Source organism: Piliocolobus tephrosceles, chromosome 11 (assembly GCF_002776525.5).
Source record: "Piliocolobus tephrosceles isolate RC106 chromosome 11, ASM277652v3, whole genome shotgun sequence".
NCBI lineage: Eukaryota > Metazoa > Chordata > Mammalia > Primates > Cercopithecidae > Piliocolobus > Piliocolobus tephrosceles.
In genome coordinates, this window is record NC_045444.1 from 114,076,461 (window position 1) to 114,090,561 (window position 14,101).

The 14,101-nt window shown below is 47.1% G+C and overlaps 1 protein-coding gene and 1 pseudogene across 1 annotated transcript; both read right to left on the reverse strand.

Moving 5' to 3' along the window:
- Window positions 1-2,107: 2,107 nt before the first annotated feature.
- The window catches only part of LOC111527563, a 43,180-nt pseudogene continuing 31,186 nt past the window's right edge, over window positions 2,108-14,101 (reverse strand).
- Window positions 7,839-9,457, reverse strand: LOC111527564 (predicted GPI-anchored protein 23). The gene is made up of 2 exons (XM_023193943.1): window positions 8,316-9,457; window positions 7,839-8,063 (listed from the first exon to the last, which is right to left on the reverse strand). Exons 1-2 carry the CDS (start codon window positions 8,692-8,694, stop codon window positions 8,059-8,061), a joined length of 384 nt encoding a protein of 127 aa, XP_023049711.1. The 5' UTR covers window positions 8,695-9,457; the 3' UTR covers window positions 7,839-8,058.

The window sequence follows — 14,101 nt, forward strand, 5'->3', positions numbered from 1 at the left end:
AAGTTTCCTCTCTAATGCCAAGCAGCCAAAACAAAGACGCGAGGACAACCTACCTCTTCAGAAAGAGTCCACATCACTGAGCTCAACGAGGATTATGATTCCCAACAGACTTTTTGCTGTATATGATCATTTCATTTCCATGTGCGTGTTTTTCTCTGCTTCCTTTCTATCTTGTATTCCTATTTGTCAATAGCTACTTTCTGAATCTCCTAATAAAAACATATCATTAAAAGTTTATCTTTGCCTTTATTTTGGTTTGAACATATCTCACATTCTAGAAAATCTTTATCTCTCTTAGAAAGCCTTTCATGGATGGGCAGTGATAGTGGAGCAAGTCAGAGACCCTGAGAGTAGCTTCCTGCCTCTGTTGTTTGTGCCCTCCAGTTACCAAACAGAATACTTGAATGTCCAGCATTTCTCTACAGTTTGTATTCAATTTTGAGATGGGAGGTTCCTTTAAAAAGAGATAAGTTGGGCTGGGGGCGGTGGCTCACATCTATAATCCCAGCACTTTGGGAGGGCAGATCACCTGAGGTTGGGAGTTCGAAACCAGCCTGGCCAACATGGTGCAACCCCATCTCTACTAAAAATACAAAAAGATTATCCAGGCACAGTGATGCACACCTGTAATCCTAGCTACTCAGGAGGCTGAGGCAGGAGAATCGCTTGAACTCAGGAGACAGAGGTTGCAGTGAGCCGAGATTGTGCTACTGCACTCCAGCCTGGGCGACAGAGCGAGACTCTGTCTCAAAAAAAAGACAAGCTTCCTGAATGCATTCAAAATCCTGTTTTATTCACAAAGAACTGATTTGAACAATTTTTCAGAAACACACCTCTTTGCAAAATGCAGGTGACTACATTTGCTTTAGATTTCCATCTACCGAGGCCATTTACTCCTTGCCTGGAGGGCAGAGTTCCATCCTTTCTTAGAAGCCTAATTTTTACCACCCCCCACCACACCATAAATTCAGCCAACAGTGCACATTTAGAACTGTGGTATCATCGAGTTAGCTTTCACATTTCCCTAACCACACAATTAATGCCATCAGGTTTTACTGACTGTGTAGGCATTGATGAACATTGGATTTGGGCTTTATCTTAGCCCTCCTGGCTTTCTTGTATCCATCTTGGGCCCCACTTCTTAGTTTCAAGTCAGTTGCTATTTGCTTTTCTGTCTAAATTAATTTAACCGTGATTGGAGTATTGTTAAGCCTTATGGTTGCTTCCTAATTCATTTCAGATATTACTTAATAACTTAATCTGTGATTTATGTTTTCATTCATTTCTTCTATTTTTTTTTTTTAATTCATAAGCCTAAGGGGACTCGAGATTAGAATAATCTAATCTGTGTCTTTTGGTCAGACAAGTGAATCCATTTCTGATAGAAAAACCATTTATGTGTGTGTAGGATCTGTGGTGTTTTTTATACCCAGAGAGAAAAGTAGATAATAATTAGATAATCCTCAATAATCATCATTCACTCGGAAGGTATAAATTGAAAGGCAAATGACGTTTTATGACTCAGACCATGAGTAGTCTATAAAAGCATTAACAATTTTTAGAAGAGACTTCTTCTTTCTGTTGACCAACACTTATCAAGAGACTCCTAGATGCAGGCCGGGCCTGCTGGCTCACACCTGTGATCCCAGCACTTTGGGAGGCTGAGGCGGGTAGATCACTTGAGGTCAAGAGTTTGAGACTAGCCTGGCCAACATAGTGAAACCTCATCTCTACTAAAAATACAAAAATTAGCCAGTCATGGTGGCACATGCCTTTAATCCCAGCTACTTGGGAGGCTGAGGCACAAGAATCACTTGAACCCAGGAGGTGGAGGTTGCAGTGAGCTGAGATCGTGCCATTACATTCCAGCCTGGGCAATGGAGCGAGACTCTGTCTCAAAAAAATAAAATAAAGAAACTCCTAGATATAAAGGCAGGTTTAAGGGGGTGAGACCAGTTCAGAGATGGAGCAAGTCCTGCCATGGACTATCTTTGTGATGGGATGTGTTGTGCACAAAGAATTATCATCCTAGGCAAAGTGTGGTATTTGCCATGGTATCCCTATCAGAGGTGGGAAGCTAGTTTCCCTGAAACCATCTAGAATGGCTTCAGAGCACTGAATCTTGTGGCTTCTTGTTCTCTGTGGACTTTTCATTACATGCTCCCTCCCTCATGCTTGGTCTGTTTAGGGCGGTGCCAGAGAGAGTTTCAGGCTGAAGTATGTGCAGTTGCATGGCAGAGGCCGTGGCCCGCAGGGCGAAGGTCAGCCCGCATGTCTGTACCGTAAGTTTCCTTACCCCTGGGTCCCAAGGCTCTAGTTTCTCAGATGGACTTAATACTAAAAAAAGAAAAAAAAAAGATGGGTCAGAATTTAAAGAAGATATTTCTGTAGTTCAATTGTTCCCAACAAACTGTTTTCATTTTTCAATCTATTAGTGTTCTCACTTGATTCGCAAATCCCTATAAGGCCTGCCTATAAATTCCCCCACAGTAAGGGATAGTTGACTACATTTGTGCTATTTATTCAGACAACCTAAACCAAGACTCAAATTCACAACTGGATTACGGGGAGGTGCCTCCAGCTACTCCTCTGCTGAGGTGAGATGCAGACAGGTGCCCCCTGTGCACTGCATTGCACTGCATTGTGAGTTTTGCCCGTCTCTCCCAGGTGGGCCCCAGTGTGGCATGTTTAGCCGCTGCCACAGGTTCCCCTCCCTGTCCTCCCCTGACTGAGCCCCAGGAACGTTCAGATGTACTGATGGGCACCCCTGCACCTCTTGCTCGTATATTCCGCCCTGACACCCGTGAGTGAGCCGTGGGCCCTCTCTCCCTGTCTGCCTGGCTGAGACCGCTCCCCTGGTGCCGCCTCCTGTGTGACCCCCTCTTGGCACGCAGTGACTCCATCTCCTTAGGACCTGTGATTGGAATACACTGTTTTCCTGAACCTCTCCTTTGTCTCTTCTTTTTATTTATTTATTTTTTAAATTTTTGAGATGGAGTCTTGCTCTGTTGCCCAGGCTGGAGTGCAGTGGCACAATCTTGGCTCACTGGAAGCTCTGCCTCATGGGTTCAAGTGATTCTCCTATCCCAACTTCCCCGGTAGTTGGGACTACCGGCACATGCCACCACGCCCAGCTAATTTTTGTGTATTTTTTTTTACTTGAGTTGGGGTTTCACCATATTGGTCAGGCTGGTCTTAAACTTCTGACCTCAGATGATCCGCCCGCTTCGGCCTCACAAAGTGCTACAATTATAGGCATGAGCTACCGCACCCAGCCTCCTTTGCCTCTTCTTGTGGCCGTGCCTGACGGACCGTCTGACTATCTCGTAATGTGTGTGTGTGTGTGTGTGTATATGTATACACACACACACACACACACACAGAACACAAACCTTACACCAGGCCACCTGGGCTCTTTTTTCAGGAATCCATGTCAACATGAGTAATGACACCCAGCAAAGCCTGGCAGACAGCCACTGTTTACGCTGACTGGAAGCAAATTCACATTTTCAACGAGTGGGACAGGAGGAGCAAGTGCCTAAGAAGTGTTGGGTCTTGGTGTCTGGAAAAGCCACATGTCCCAGAATCCTGCCCGTTGGGTTGGGCAACATTACTGTGTGGGAAAAGTGACTTGAGGGGTCCTCCCTCATGAGGAAAAGCAGAGGGCCCTTGCCTTAGTGTAAGATGGATGAACTGATGCTTCTCTCCTGACCCCACTCTTCCAGCTGAGAACCATCACAAGGGAGGGGGCAGTTCTACGGGTGAAGACTGGGAAGGAAGAATGAGTGACAGGGTGGGACCCTAGAGGTAAATCCTAAAGGCTGAGAGTAACTAAGGGGCTTTGGGTAACCTGAGGGTCCTAGAGGCACAGGGCTCTTGGAGCTGGAAAGGGAATAGAGACAGAGCCAGATGAGTGCTCAAAACCACCTTGTCAATTTAGACATTGGGAGGCTCATCTCGCACCCGCCTCCGAATCCTCTCTTCTGAATTTCAGGGTGGAAGGAAAAGTGTCTTTCTGTGACAGCATCTTCCCCTCTTTGGAAATCTCATTTGACATGGTTATTTGACCCGTGTTCCCTTTGTTTATAACATTCATGTGGTCAGTTCAACCTGTTCAAGCTTCTATCCAGAGCCAAGCTCTGCTTAGAGTAACAAGGAAACACCCTAAGTGGCCCTGGTGGGGTTGGAGCAAGAACCAGCTTCTCCTGGAGACACACCCAAGGAGCCTGGCTTCCCTCGGCCCCCGCCCCACTGCTCGCCCAAGCTGGGATTCCCCACTCTCTACCTCGTTCCCTTCTCACTTTGCTGCTCAACCAGCCACAATAAATCAAGAATCTGGAGTCTGCAAAGAAAAGAATCAGGGAATCTCTATGAAAAATTAGCAGAAGGGGTGTTCGGGGACATTTTTTATTATGCATGAAGACACTCTCAGTAGGGTGTATGATTATTTTGATTCTGATGCTGATATGCTCACATTACAATGAAAGTTAATTTTGTAGTTTGAAGTGGTTGCTACCACGGACTTCCATGACACCTGACATGGCTAAGAGCCAAATTTCATCTTTGCCCAAAGGTGACCAGGCTCCTGAATGATCATATGACCATTTGCAGTCTGAACAGCTATTTATGACTCCAGACGTCTGTTTCTAAGACTCTATCAAGAGAGAGAACTGAGGAAAGTTTTGGTTTATGATAATGAAGTGTCAGGCTGAGGATGTGCCCCCAAGTCCCTTCCTTCTTTACAAACCCCCAATGGATTAATCTTCCATGAATCTGTGTCTGTTGTAAGTAATTCATCTAGTTTTTTATTCTTTGATTTATCTTTTGGGCTAAAACTCCTTTTTCCCCACGGACAGACAGTTCAGAGACTGGAAAGAACAAAAGAGATAGCTCTTTGAGAATGACTTAGTATAATTTATTAAGATAAGTGTTGCTTTGTGTATACAAATATACCCAGGCAGCAGTAAAAACAGCACGGAAATGAAGGCAACCTTAGAGGCATTTCAAGAAGGTCTAACTATTTTGACTCCATTTCATTGAGGTCATGACTTGAGTTGTAATCAACATAGAAGGCTGCATGGTTATTATTTTTGTTGGTGATGATTAAATGCAGGCAGAATCACAAACAAACTGTAGGAATGTAAAATACTCACAGGCAGGTGACAGGTTCAGGTCATGCTTGTGTCCTATTAGTCAGTGGCAGACAGAAGGGGAAAGCTTACCTACAGCAGTTACCTGCAGCAGCTGCCAGAAGCTGGGGGCCCGCCTAGCAGCAGCATTGCTTCTGGCAGCAGCACTTCTGCTGGCAACAGCCCTTCCCACAGCCGCAGCCACACGAGCTGCAGGTGCGGCGGCAGCAGCAGATCACGGGCGTGCTACAGCAGCCCCCACAGCAGCCGCGGCAGCAGGGGCAGCAGCTGGAGCAGCAGCCCACCCGGTAGCACCTGCAGGTGGTGCAGCTGCCACAGCCACCACAGCCACCACCGCAGCCACCACAGCCACCACCGCAGCCGCCACCACAGCCGCCGCAGCCACCACTGCAGCCACCACCGCAGCCGCCACAGCCACCACCGCAGCCGCCACAGCCACCACCGCAGCCACCACAGCCACCACCGCAGCCGCCACAGCCACCACCGCAGCCGCCACAACTTCCACAACCACAGCAGCCCATGGTGTCAGTAGAGAGGATGCAGATGAAGTGAGGATGGAGGACTCAGGAGAGGTGAGGAGGTCTGATGCCTCCTTCTGCTGGGGGAGGCCCTTATGTACCAACTCTGGAGACAGGAGAGGGAAGACACGTGACCACTTCCTTGTTGTCATTTGACTTGATGTACATGGAGAAATCTCTCCATCTCATATTGACTGTACTTTCAGACGTCTTTGTCTTCACTGCATTTTCAGTTTTGTTTATTGTTTTCATAAAACTACATTCCAGTATAAGTTAAAAAGGCCTAAAAGTTCTAGGGAAGCATTCTGGGAGCTGAGGTGTGGTGAGGCTGTCCTTAGCAATGACAGCCTTCTCCTTCTTCCTAAGATGCCCTGGGATTATGTGCCATGTGCATAGGTCCATGAGTTGTGAGTAGGGCTTACAAACCCCACAGAGCACCAGGCAGCCCCTGGACCAAACAATCCCAGAGCTTCTCAGCGACAGGTGCAGTGATATTGAAGGCACAGTCCCTGACTTCAAAGGGCTTGCAATAGTAAGTGACTCCGCTAGCTGGGAGGTGTAAATGGCAGCAGATTCAAAGGTCACTGCCAAAATTAGATGCCATCGTCCCATTTATTGACCAGTGAAGGCACTGATGCTGCTCCTTCCCTCCTCATTTGAAGCACATCATTGTGATTTGTCTTCTGCACACGAGGTCTTAATGCTTATTTCAAAAGCAGAAATCAGTCCTCTTAGGAGTCTGCATTTTGGTAATGTAATTATTGGTCTGGTTCACTGTAACCTCCGCCTCCCAGGTTCAAGCGATTCTCCTGCCTCAGCCTCCTGAGTAGCTGGGATTACAGTCATGTGCCATGATACCTGGCTGATTTTTGTATTTTTAGTAGAGACAGAGTTTCATCATGTTGGCCAGGCTGGTCTCGAACTCCTGAGTTCAAGCAATCCTCCTGTCTCGGCCTCCCAAAGTGTTGGGATTACAGACGTGAGCCACTGTGCCCTGCCAGGAATTCATTTTTGTCCTTGATTAGGTGATGTCAACTGATGACTAAGAGAAACAAGTCTGTGCTAAACAGCCTGGCCTGGGCTCCCTAGAGAATAGGCTCTTGGGCTATTCGGAGAGCACAGAGTGGGAACATCGAGGGACGCATGGTCCAGAGGTCAGAGAAGCTTGCTGAGCTGAATGAAGAAGGCCCAGCATGGGAAGGAAAGGAGTTTATGGCTCCAAGGAGAAGCCTGTGGCTGTGGACATGGTTTGTGGATCACAAACTTCATGAGAGTTTGTGACCAACAAAAAGTCTGTAAAAAAGGCAAGAAAAATATGAGTGCAAGCAGGGTCTTCTCCATGCGTGCTGAGGTAGAGGCTTCTGGCAATCAGTCAGTGCTCAGCAGACAGCAGTCCGCATCTCTGCTGCAGACGAGATCATCCTCCAATTCATTTTGTAACAGGCTCGCTGCCCAAAGCCTGTTTTCCCAACTTGGTAAAATTGTTCTTCAGAAATTTGAGCGAGAGAAAGTGCTGCCACGTCCCTATGGCTGATTAGAGTTGTTTATTAATGACTCCAAGCTGTCTCTGTGGTATTTGGAGTAAACAGAGCATTTTCAACTTGTCAGGGAGTTGCTTGAACTGGGATTGCGGGGACAGTGGAGCTAGAGATATGTGAATAGGTTTGAAGTTATTGATGGGGCAGAAGCGACAGAATTTGGTGAAAGACCAGAAATGGAACTAACAGAAAAGAAAGATTCAAAGATAATTTTTAACATGGATTTGTACCTTGATGGATACGGAGCAGTGCAGGAAAAACGCAATTTTTTTTTCTGGTGGGTAGTTGGTGATCAGGCAGGGAGAATTATGACTTGAGTCTGGAGCATGTGACACTGGAGATGTCTCTGAAACCCCAAGGGGAGAAGACGGAATGGAGAGTGGCTATTGATAGATTTTGTAGTCTGAGGAGAGTCTGAGCTGGAGGCTCTCCGTGGAGAAACTAACCAGGGAATACACATGTGGAAATCGACACCGTGGGTGTGAATGTGAACACTCCGGGAGGGAGGGCAGAGCGAGAAGAGAAGGCAGTGTTGCTTCAAGCCTTATCATAGATAATTGTGAGGAAAACAAAAAAGAAAAAAGTCGTTTACTACAAAGATCCCTTTAGAAATATAGCTGGGAAGTGAGCACTTTTGCAAAAACGACAATTTGGATGCTCTTATTTACTCTTTTGCATCTCGGGAGTTTCCAAGAAACCAGGGTGATTTCCTGGAGAGAAGCCACTGCAGAGAGATGGAAAAGCAGCCGGCAGCAACCTTGGGTTCCGGCTTAACCTGAAGTCTCAACGATTCAACTGGTTTCTGAGAAAATGAAGATCCTCTCCTACATGTTAGCATCTCTTAGCTTGCTTTTAATCTGGTTTTAACAGAGACAAGTGAAAATTAGCAAACGTTCTGGGTCAAATATAGCCCATAAGGATGTAAACAAGGAATAGTCCTAGATAATCTTATCATGGAAACTGCAGCAGCAACAACAAGGAAGTGACCACTGGTCATGTGTCCTGGGTCACTCCCTCTTCCTTTTCCCAAGATGGTACATAAGGGCCTCCCCCACAGAAGGAGGCATCAGACCTCCTCACCTCTCCTGAGTCCTCTCCGCTCACTTCACCTGAGTCCTCTCTACTGACACCATGGGTTGCTGTGGTTGTGGAAGTTGTGGTGGCGGCTGTGGTGGCTGTGGTGGTGGCTGTGGCGGCTGCAGTGGTGGCTGCAGTGGTTGCGGTGGTGGCTGTGGTGGCTGTGGCAGCTGCACCACCTGCAGGCGCTACTGGGTGGGCTGCTGCTCCAGCTGCTGCCCCTGCTGCCGCGGCTGCTGTGGGGGCTGCTGTAGCACGCCCGTGATCTGCTGCCGCCGCCGCACCTGCAGCTCGTGTGGCTGCGGCTGTGGGAAGGGCTGTTGCCAGCAGAAGTGCTGCTGCCAGAAGCAATGCTGCTGCTAGGCGGAGCACCTGCCTCTGTCCTGTAGGTAAGACTCCCATCCTTCCCATCCTGTCTGGTCTCTCCCTCCTCTATGGTCCTGAACTCTGTAGCTGTTTTTGTTTGGTGTTTCATGTCTTTCCATCTGAAAAGCTACCAAACTAATAGGAACCATCTCATGGAAAAATATGAGAGCAGCGCAGCACCTGTGTAACTGTCCAAGTAACTGACCTCAGTAAAATGAAATCACAACGCCTCGTGTTCGGTCTGACGGACATACTCACGGCTATGCAGCTCCATCTTAGTTCCACTCTTCCCATTGGCATGCGATGCTTCTTTGTTTTTTGCTTTTGTGTTCTTAGTTATCATGTAACCTTGTCCAAATTTCCTAATAAAATAAACTAAGTGCCCATAAAAAGTTCTCTTTTTTTGCCTTTCTTCCATTTAATCACACTGAATTCTGGTTTGTCTGTTCAGAAACTGGAGAGATATTTTATCTTTTTTATCTTTGAACAAAGCCTTTGAAACACTTGTGCCCTGGCTCACACCTGTAATCCCATCACTTTGGGAGACCAAGGCAGGAGAGTCCAGGAGTTCAAGACCAACTTGGGCAACATGGTGAGACTCCCGTCTCTACAAAAAATACAAAAATTAGCCAGGTGTGGTGGTGCATGCCTGTAGTCTCAGCTACTCGGGAGGCTGGGGCAGGAAGATCACTTGAGCCTAGGAGGTTGAGGCTGCAGTGAGCCGAGATCACGCCACTGCACTCCAGTCTGGGTGACCCAGCAAGACCCTGACACACACACACACACACACACACACAACAATAACCAACAACAACAACAACAAAAGGCAAAAAAATAAGAAACACTTGCTATGGCAGCAATGCAGCAAAGGATCATGTAAGAAGCTGCGACCAGGCCTCTGGGGACCAGCCCTGCTCAGACACACATCACCTTGCCCTGAAGTGTGTCTTCCTCCTTGGAGATCCGGGGTCCCTGTTTTTGTTTGAGATAGAGTCTCACTCTGTTCCTCAGGCTGGAGTGCAGTGGCACTGTCTCGGCTTACTGCAACATCTGCCTCCTGGGTTAAGTGATTCTCCTGCCTCAGCCTCCCAAGTAGCTGGGATTACAGGCCTGAGCCACCATACCCAGCTGATTTTTGTATTTTTAGTAGAGACAGGGTTTCACCATGTTGGCCGGGCTGGTCTCAAACTACTGACCTCAAGTGATCCGCCCGCCTCAGCCTCCCAAAGTGCTGGGATTACAGGCGTGAGCCACAGGAGCCTGCCTGGGGCCTCTGTTTTATTGATGTAAGATGACACAGTCCTTCAGCGACAGACCCACATACCAAACTCAGGCGTTCCAATCAAGAACAAATATGGAATTTAACGGTGGGGTAAGCTCAACTGGGTTTTGATGGGTTTCTTTCATTCATATATTTCATATTCTTCTTTCTTATTCCTGACTTTCTCCTGTGTGTGAGGCTTTCTTCTCTTCCTTTTTTTTCCATACACTGCAACATTTCGTGGAAGACATTTGAAACATTTTATTTATTTATTTATTTATTTATTTATTTATTTATTTTTGAGACAGAGTCTTGCTCTGTCACTCAGGTTGGAGTGCAATGGCGCGATCTCGGTTCACTGCAACCTCTACCTCTCAGGGTCAAGCGATTCTTTTGCCTCAGCCTCCTGAGTAGCTGGGATTACAGGCACCCACCCCCGTACCTGGCTAATATTTATTGAAACATTTTAGAACCAAATACATTCGACTGTGAAAAAACTCTCCCAGTGACACCATCTTCTCTACTATCTTTAGTAAAAGTAAGAAATGAAATCGAGGGCCTCATAAAAGAAAACCTGTGGGAAGGGGATTTTCAAGCTTCTTTGAAGGAGGAAGTCTTTTCTTCAACTGCTTTAATTTAATGAAGAGCATGTTGCTCTTTCCTTTCCCTTCTTTTTTTCTTGTTGATTATTTTCTGCAGCTTCCACACTTTTTCTGACTGTTGAGATTCTATGGTCTTGTTTGCTGTAGACTTTAGGCTGAGGACATTTGGGATCAAGATGGTTTCATGTTTTCACACATTGATGTGGCCTCTCTGTTCAAAACAGGAAAAAGAAAGCTTGTTTTTGTGTTATATACACAGGATAGATATGTGTATATAACATACAAAAATAAAATAACAACATAGCTGAACTCAAAAACAAGACATCTATCTCTGTGGACCACAGACTGAAAATGTAAAATGTGGGGCTGAAACTCTGGGCTTGCTGGGTTCTGGGTCACAGATATGACGTGCGTAGGATACAAGAGAGGCCAGATACCCCATGAGAGTGGGGATCAGAGCCAGTCTTGCTTTTGAAGATACGTGTCAGAGTGGGGCCCCCTTCATCTTGGAATAAACCTGCTGTCCTTTGCTGCCCAGGGCTGTGGCTTCTGAACTGCTAACCGCTTATACCAGGTGTCCCCAAACACCAGACCACGGACCAGGACTCACAGCAGGAGGTGAGCAGTGGGCAAGCGTGCGAAACTTCATTTGTATTTACAGCCACTCCCCATCACTCACATTACCACCCAAGCTCTGCCTCCTGTCAGATCAGCAGCCACAGCATTAGCTTCTCATAGGAGCACAAACTCTTTTGTGAACTCCACATGTGAAGGATCCAGGTTGTACATACTTTATGAGAATCTAATGCTTGTTGATCTGTCACTGTCTCTTATCCCCCTCAGATGGGACCATCTATTCGCAGCAAAACAAGCTCAGGGCTCCCACTAATTCTACATTATAGCGAGTTGTACAATTATTTCATGATATATTACAGTGTAACAATAATAGAAATAAAACGCATTGTAAGTGTAATGTGCTTGAATCATCCTGAAACCATCTCCCCACTTCCCATGGAAAAATTGTCTTCCACAAAACCAGTCCCTGGTGCCAAAACATTGGGGACCACTGCCTTAGAGAGACTGGAGGATACAGACAGTCTTTTTTATTTTTTATTTTTTGAGACAGAGTCTTGCTCTGTAACCCAGGCTGGAGTGCAGTGGTGGGATCTCAGCTCACTGTATCCTCTGCTTCCCGGGTTCAAGCGATTCTCCTGTCTCAGTCTGCTGAGTAGCTGGGGTAAAATTATAGGTTCCTGCCACCACACCTGGCTTTTTTTTTTTTTTCATATTTTTAGTAGAGACAGGGTTTCACCATGTTGGATAGGCTGGTCTCGAACTCCTGATCTCTGGTCATCTGCCTGCCTTGCCTCCCAAAGTGTTGGAGTTACAAACATGAGGCAACATGCCCAGCCCAGACACAGTCTGTAGACTACAGATTGACCTACATCCTCTGCAGGCTTGAGAATAACCTATTATTATCCCCATTAGCGCTACGGGATGGGGCCTGGGGATGGGACAGGAAAAGGCAACCGCAAAACTGCTAGACAGGTAGAGGCAGGTGGTGCTGGATCGAGGTGTGTGTGTGAGTGGGATGAGAAGAGAAAGTGAGAGCAATGGAAACAAAAACACCTTGCACTGAAAATTATGACACTGATGGACTTCATCAGCCCCGCATGGCTTCCTGAGCCCGGCTTCTTGATCATGATGAATCTCAGGCTTCTGATGCCTCTCGCTGCCTACCTGTAAGGAATGAACCTGCTTCATGTCATTCATTGTGTGTGTGGGTGTGAGCCTCCCTGGACTCAGACAAATTGGTAATCAGCGCACAGTGAATCTGCTCCCCAAAACTGACATAGCAGGCAGGGTCCAGTCTGACAGAATCATGGCTTATTGGTGAAGCAAGGGGCAAAACCTCCCAGTACCTGGTTGAAGGTGGAGACATCAGCCTGGGGGCACAAGAGCTGAATGGTACTGCTGGACATCTTATGGGTCAGGAGCGGTTATATGTGGGACTCCTGGATGTGAGTGAGCTGGCCATGGACTAAGGCTGCCAGAAAGGAATGTGGAAACGAGATCGTGGCGCATGGCCCCCTGATTGTTGGGCACTGATGTGATCATTCATTCCTGGGGCTGGAGAGCTCAGGAAGAGAATGCTCAGATGGACCCTGAGGCACCTGAGAAGGATGAGGAAAGAGGTACTCAGGTCCTGAGGCATCTGAGCAGGAACCAACCATGCAATGCAGGCTGCCCCAGAAGGGGAGACTCTCTAGCTAAAGGACAGGTATGGAAATGGTTCAGAGATGCCTTATGCAGCCTGGTTGATGTGTTTGTTTGATAAAAAGACGTTGCAGACCCAATGTCTCGGGCCGAACGGTGTGGTTGGATTGAGGCCGAGGTGTCTGGGTCTCCACTGGAGGTCAGTGGCGCTATACTCCTGTCCATACAGAAAGGGAAAGAAGGGGAATTCAGACGTTTCTGGGGTTCTTGGCTACTGGAATCCATATGGCAATATTTCCAGGTCCCCTTAGGGGAAAAATTAACCTGGTGACGTTGGGAGGTTTGAGGACAAACATGGTGACCTGTGGTGCTTATCTGTTTCCAGGTGGCGCCCTTGGGCCATTTTGGGTGCTGGTGACCACGGTTCCTACCACTTAGTGTATTATAAGCACTAACATAGGCTGCTTGTGGCACAGACCATCACTGTGACCTGAGGGAGTACGGCCCCCTACAGCTAAGAATCTGAGCTGTAATAGTGGAACATATCCACTGCTGCTGGCTACCTAAGTTCCCAAACCTGATGGGTTATTCAACAAAAGCAGTACTACAAACTAAGCGAAAAAAAGTACATTACTTGTTTAAATCTGCATCAGTCAGGGTTCAACCTGAGAGACAGAACAAATAGGAGATATAAATTAAGAAATTAATTTTAAAAAGTTGGCTTCCATGGTGTTGGAGGCTGATAAGGAAGTCCAAAATCCACAGGACAGGCCATCAGAAGGGGTGGGCTAGGACTCACAGGCATAGGCTGAAGCTCCTGAACACAGACTAAATCTCCCTCTCCAGAGGAACCTCAGCACTGCTGGTAAGGCCTTTCCCCTGATTGAATCAGGTCTACGCAGATTATTGAATCAGTTCCTCTAGGATAGTATTTTTTTTTTTTTTTTTGAGACAGAGTCTCGCTCTGTTGCCCAGGCTGGAGTGCAGTGGCACAATCTTGGCTCACTGCAAGCTCTGCCTCCTGGGTTCACACCATTCTCCTGCCTCAGCCTCCCGAGTAGCTGGGACTACATGCACCCGCCATCACACCCAGCTAATTTTTTTTGTATTTTTAGTAGAGACGGGGTTTCACCATGTTAGCCAGGATGGTCTCGATCTCCTGACCTCGTGATCCACCTGTCTCAGCCTCCCAAAGTGCTGGGATTACAGGCGTGAGCCACCGTACCCAGCCAGGATTGTATTGAAAATCAACTGATTACAGACTTCAATCACATCTGTAAAATGCTTCACAGCAACGCCGAGGTTCGTGCTCTTACATGTCCCACTCTTTTGGTTTCCATGTTGTTCTGGGGGTGGACTTGAATGTGTTGAA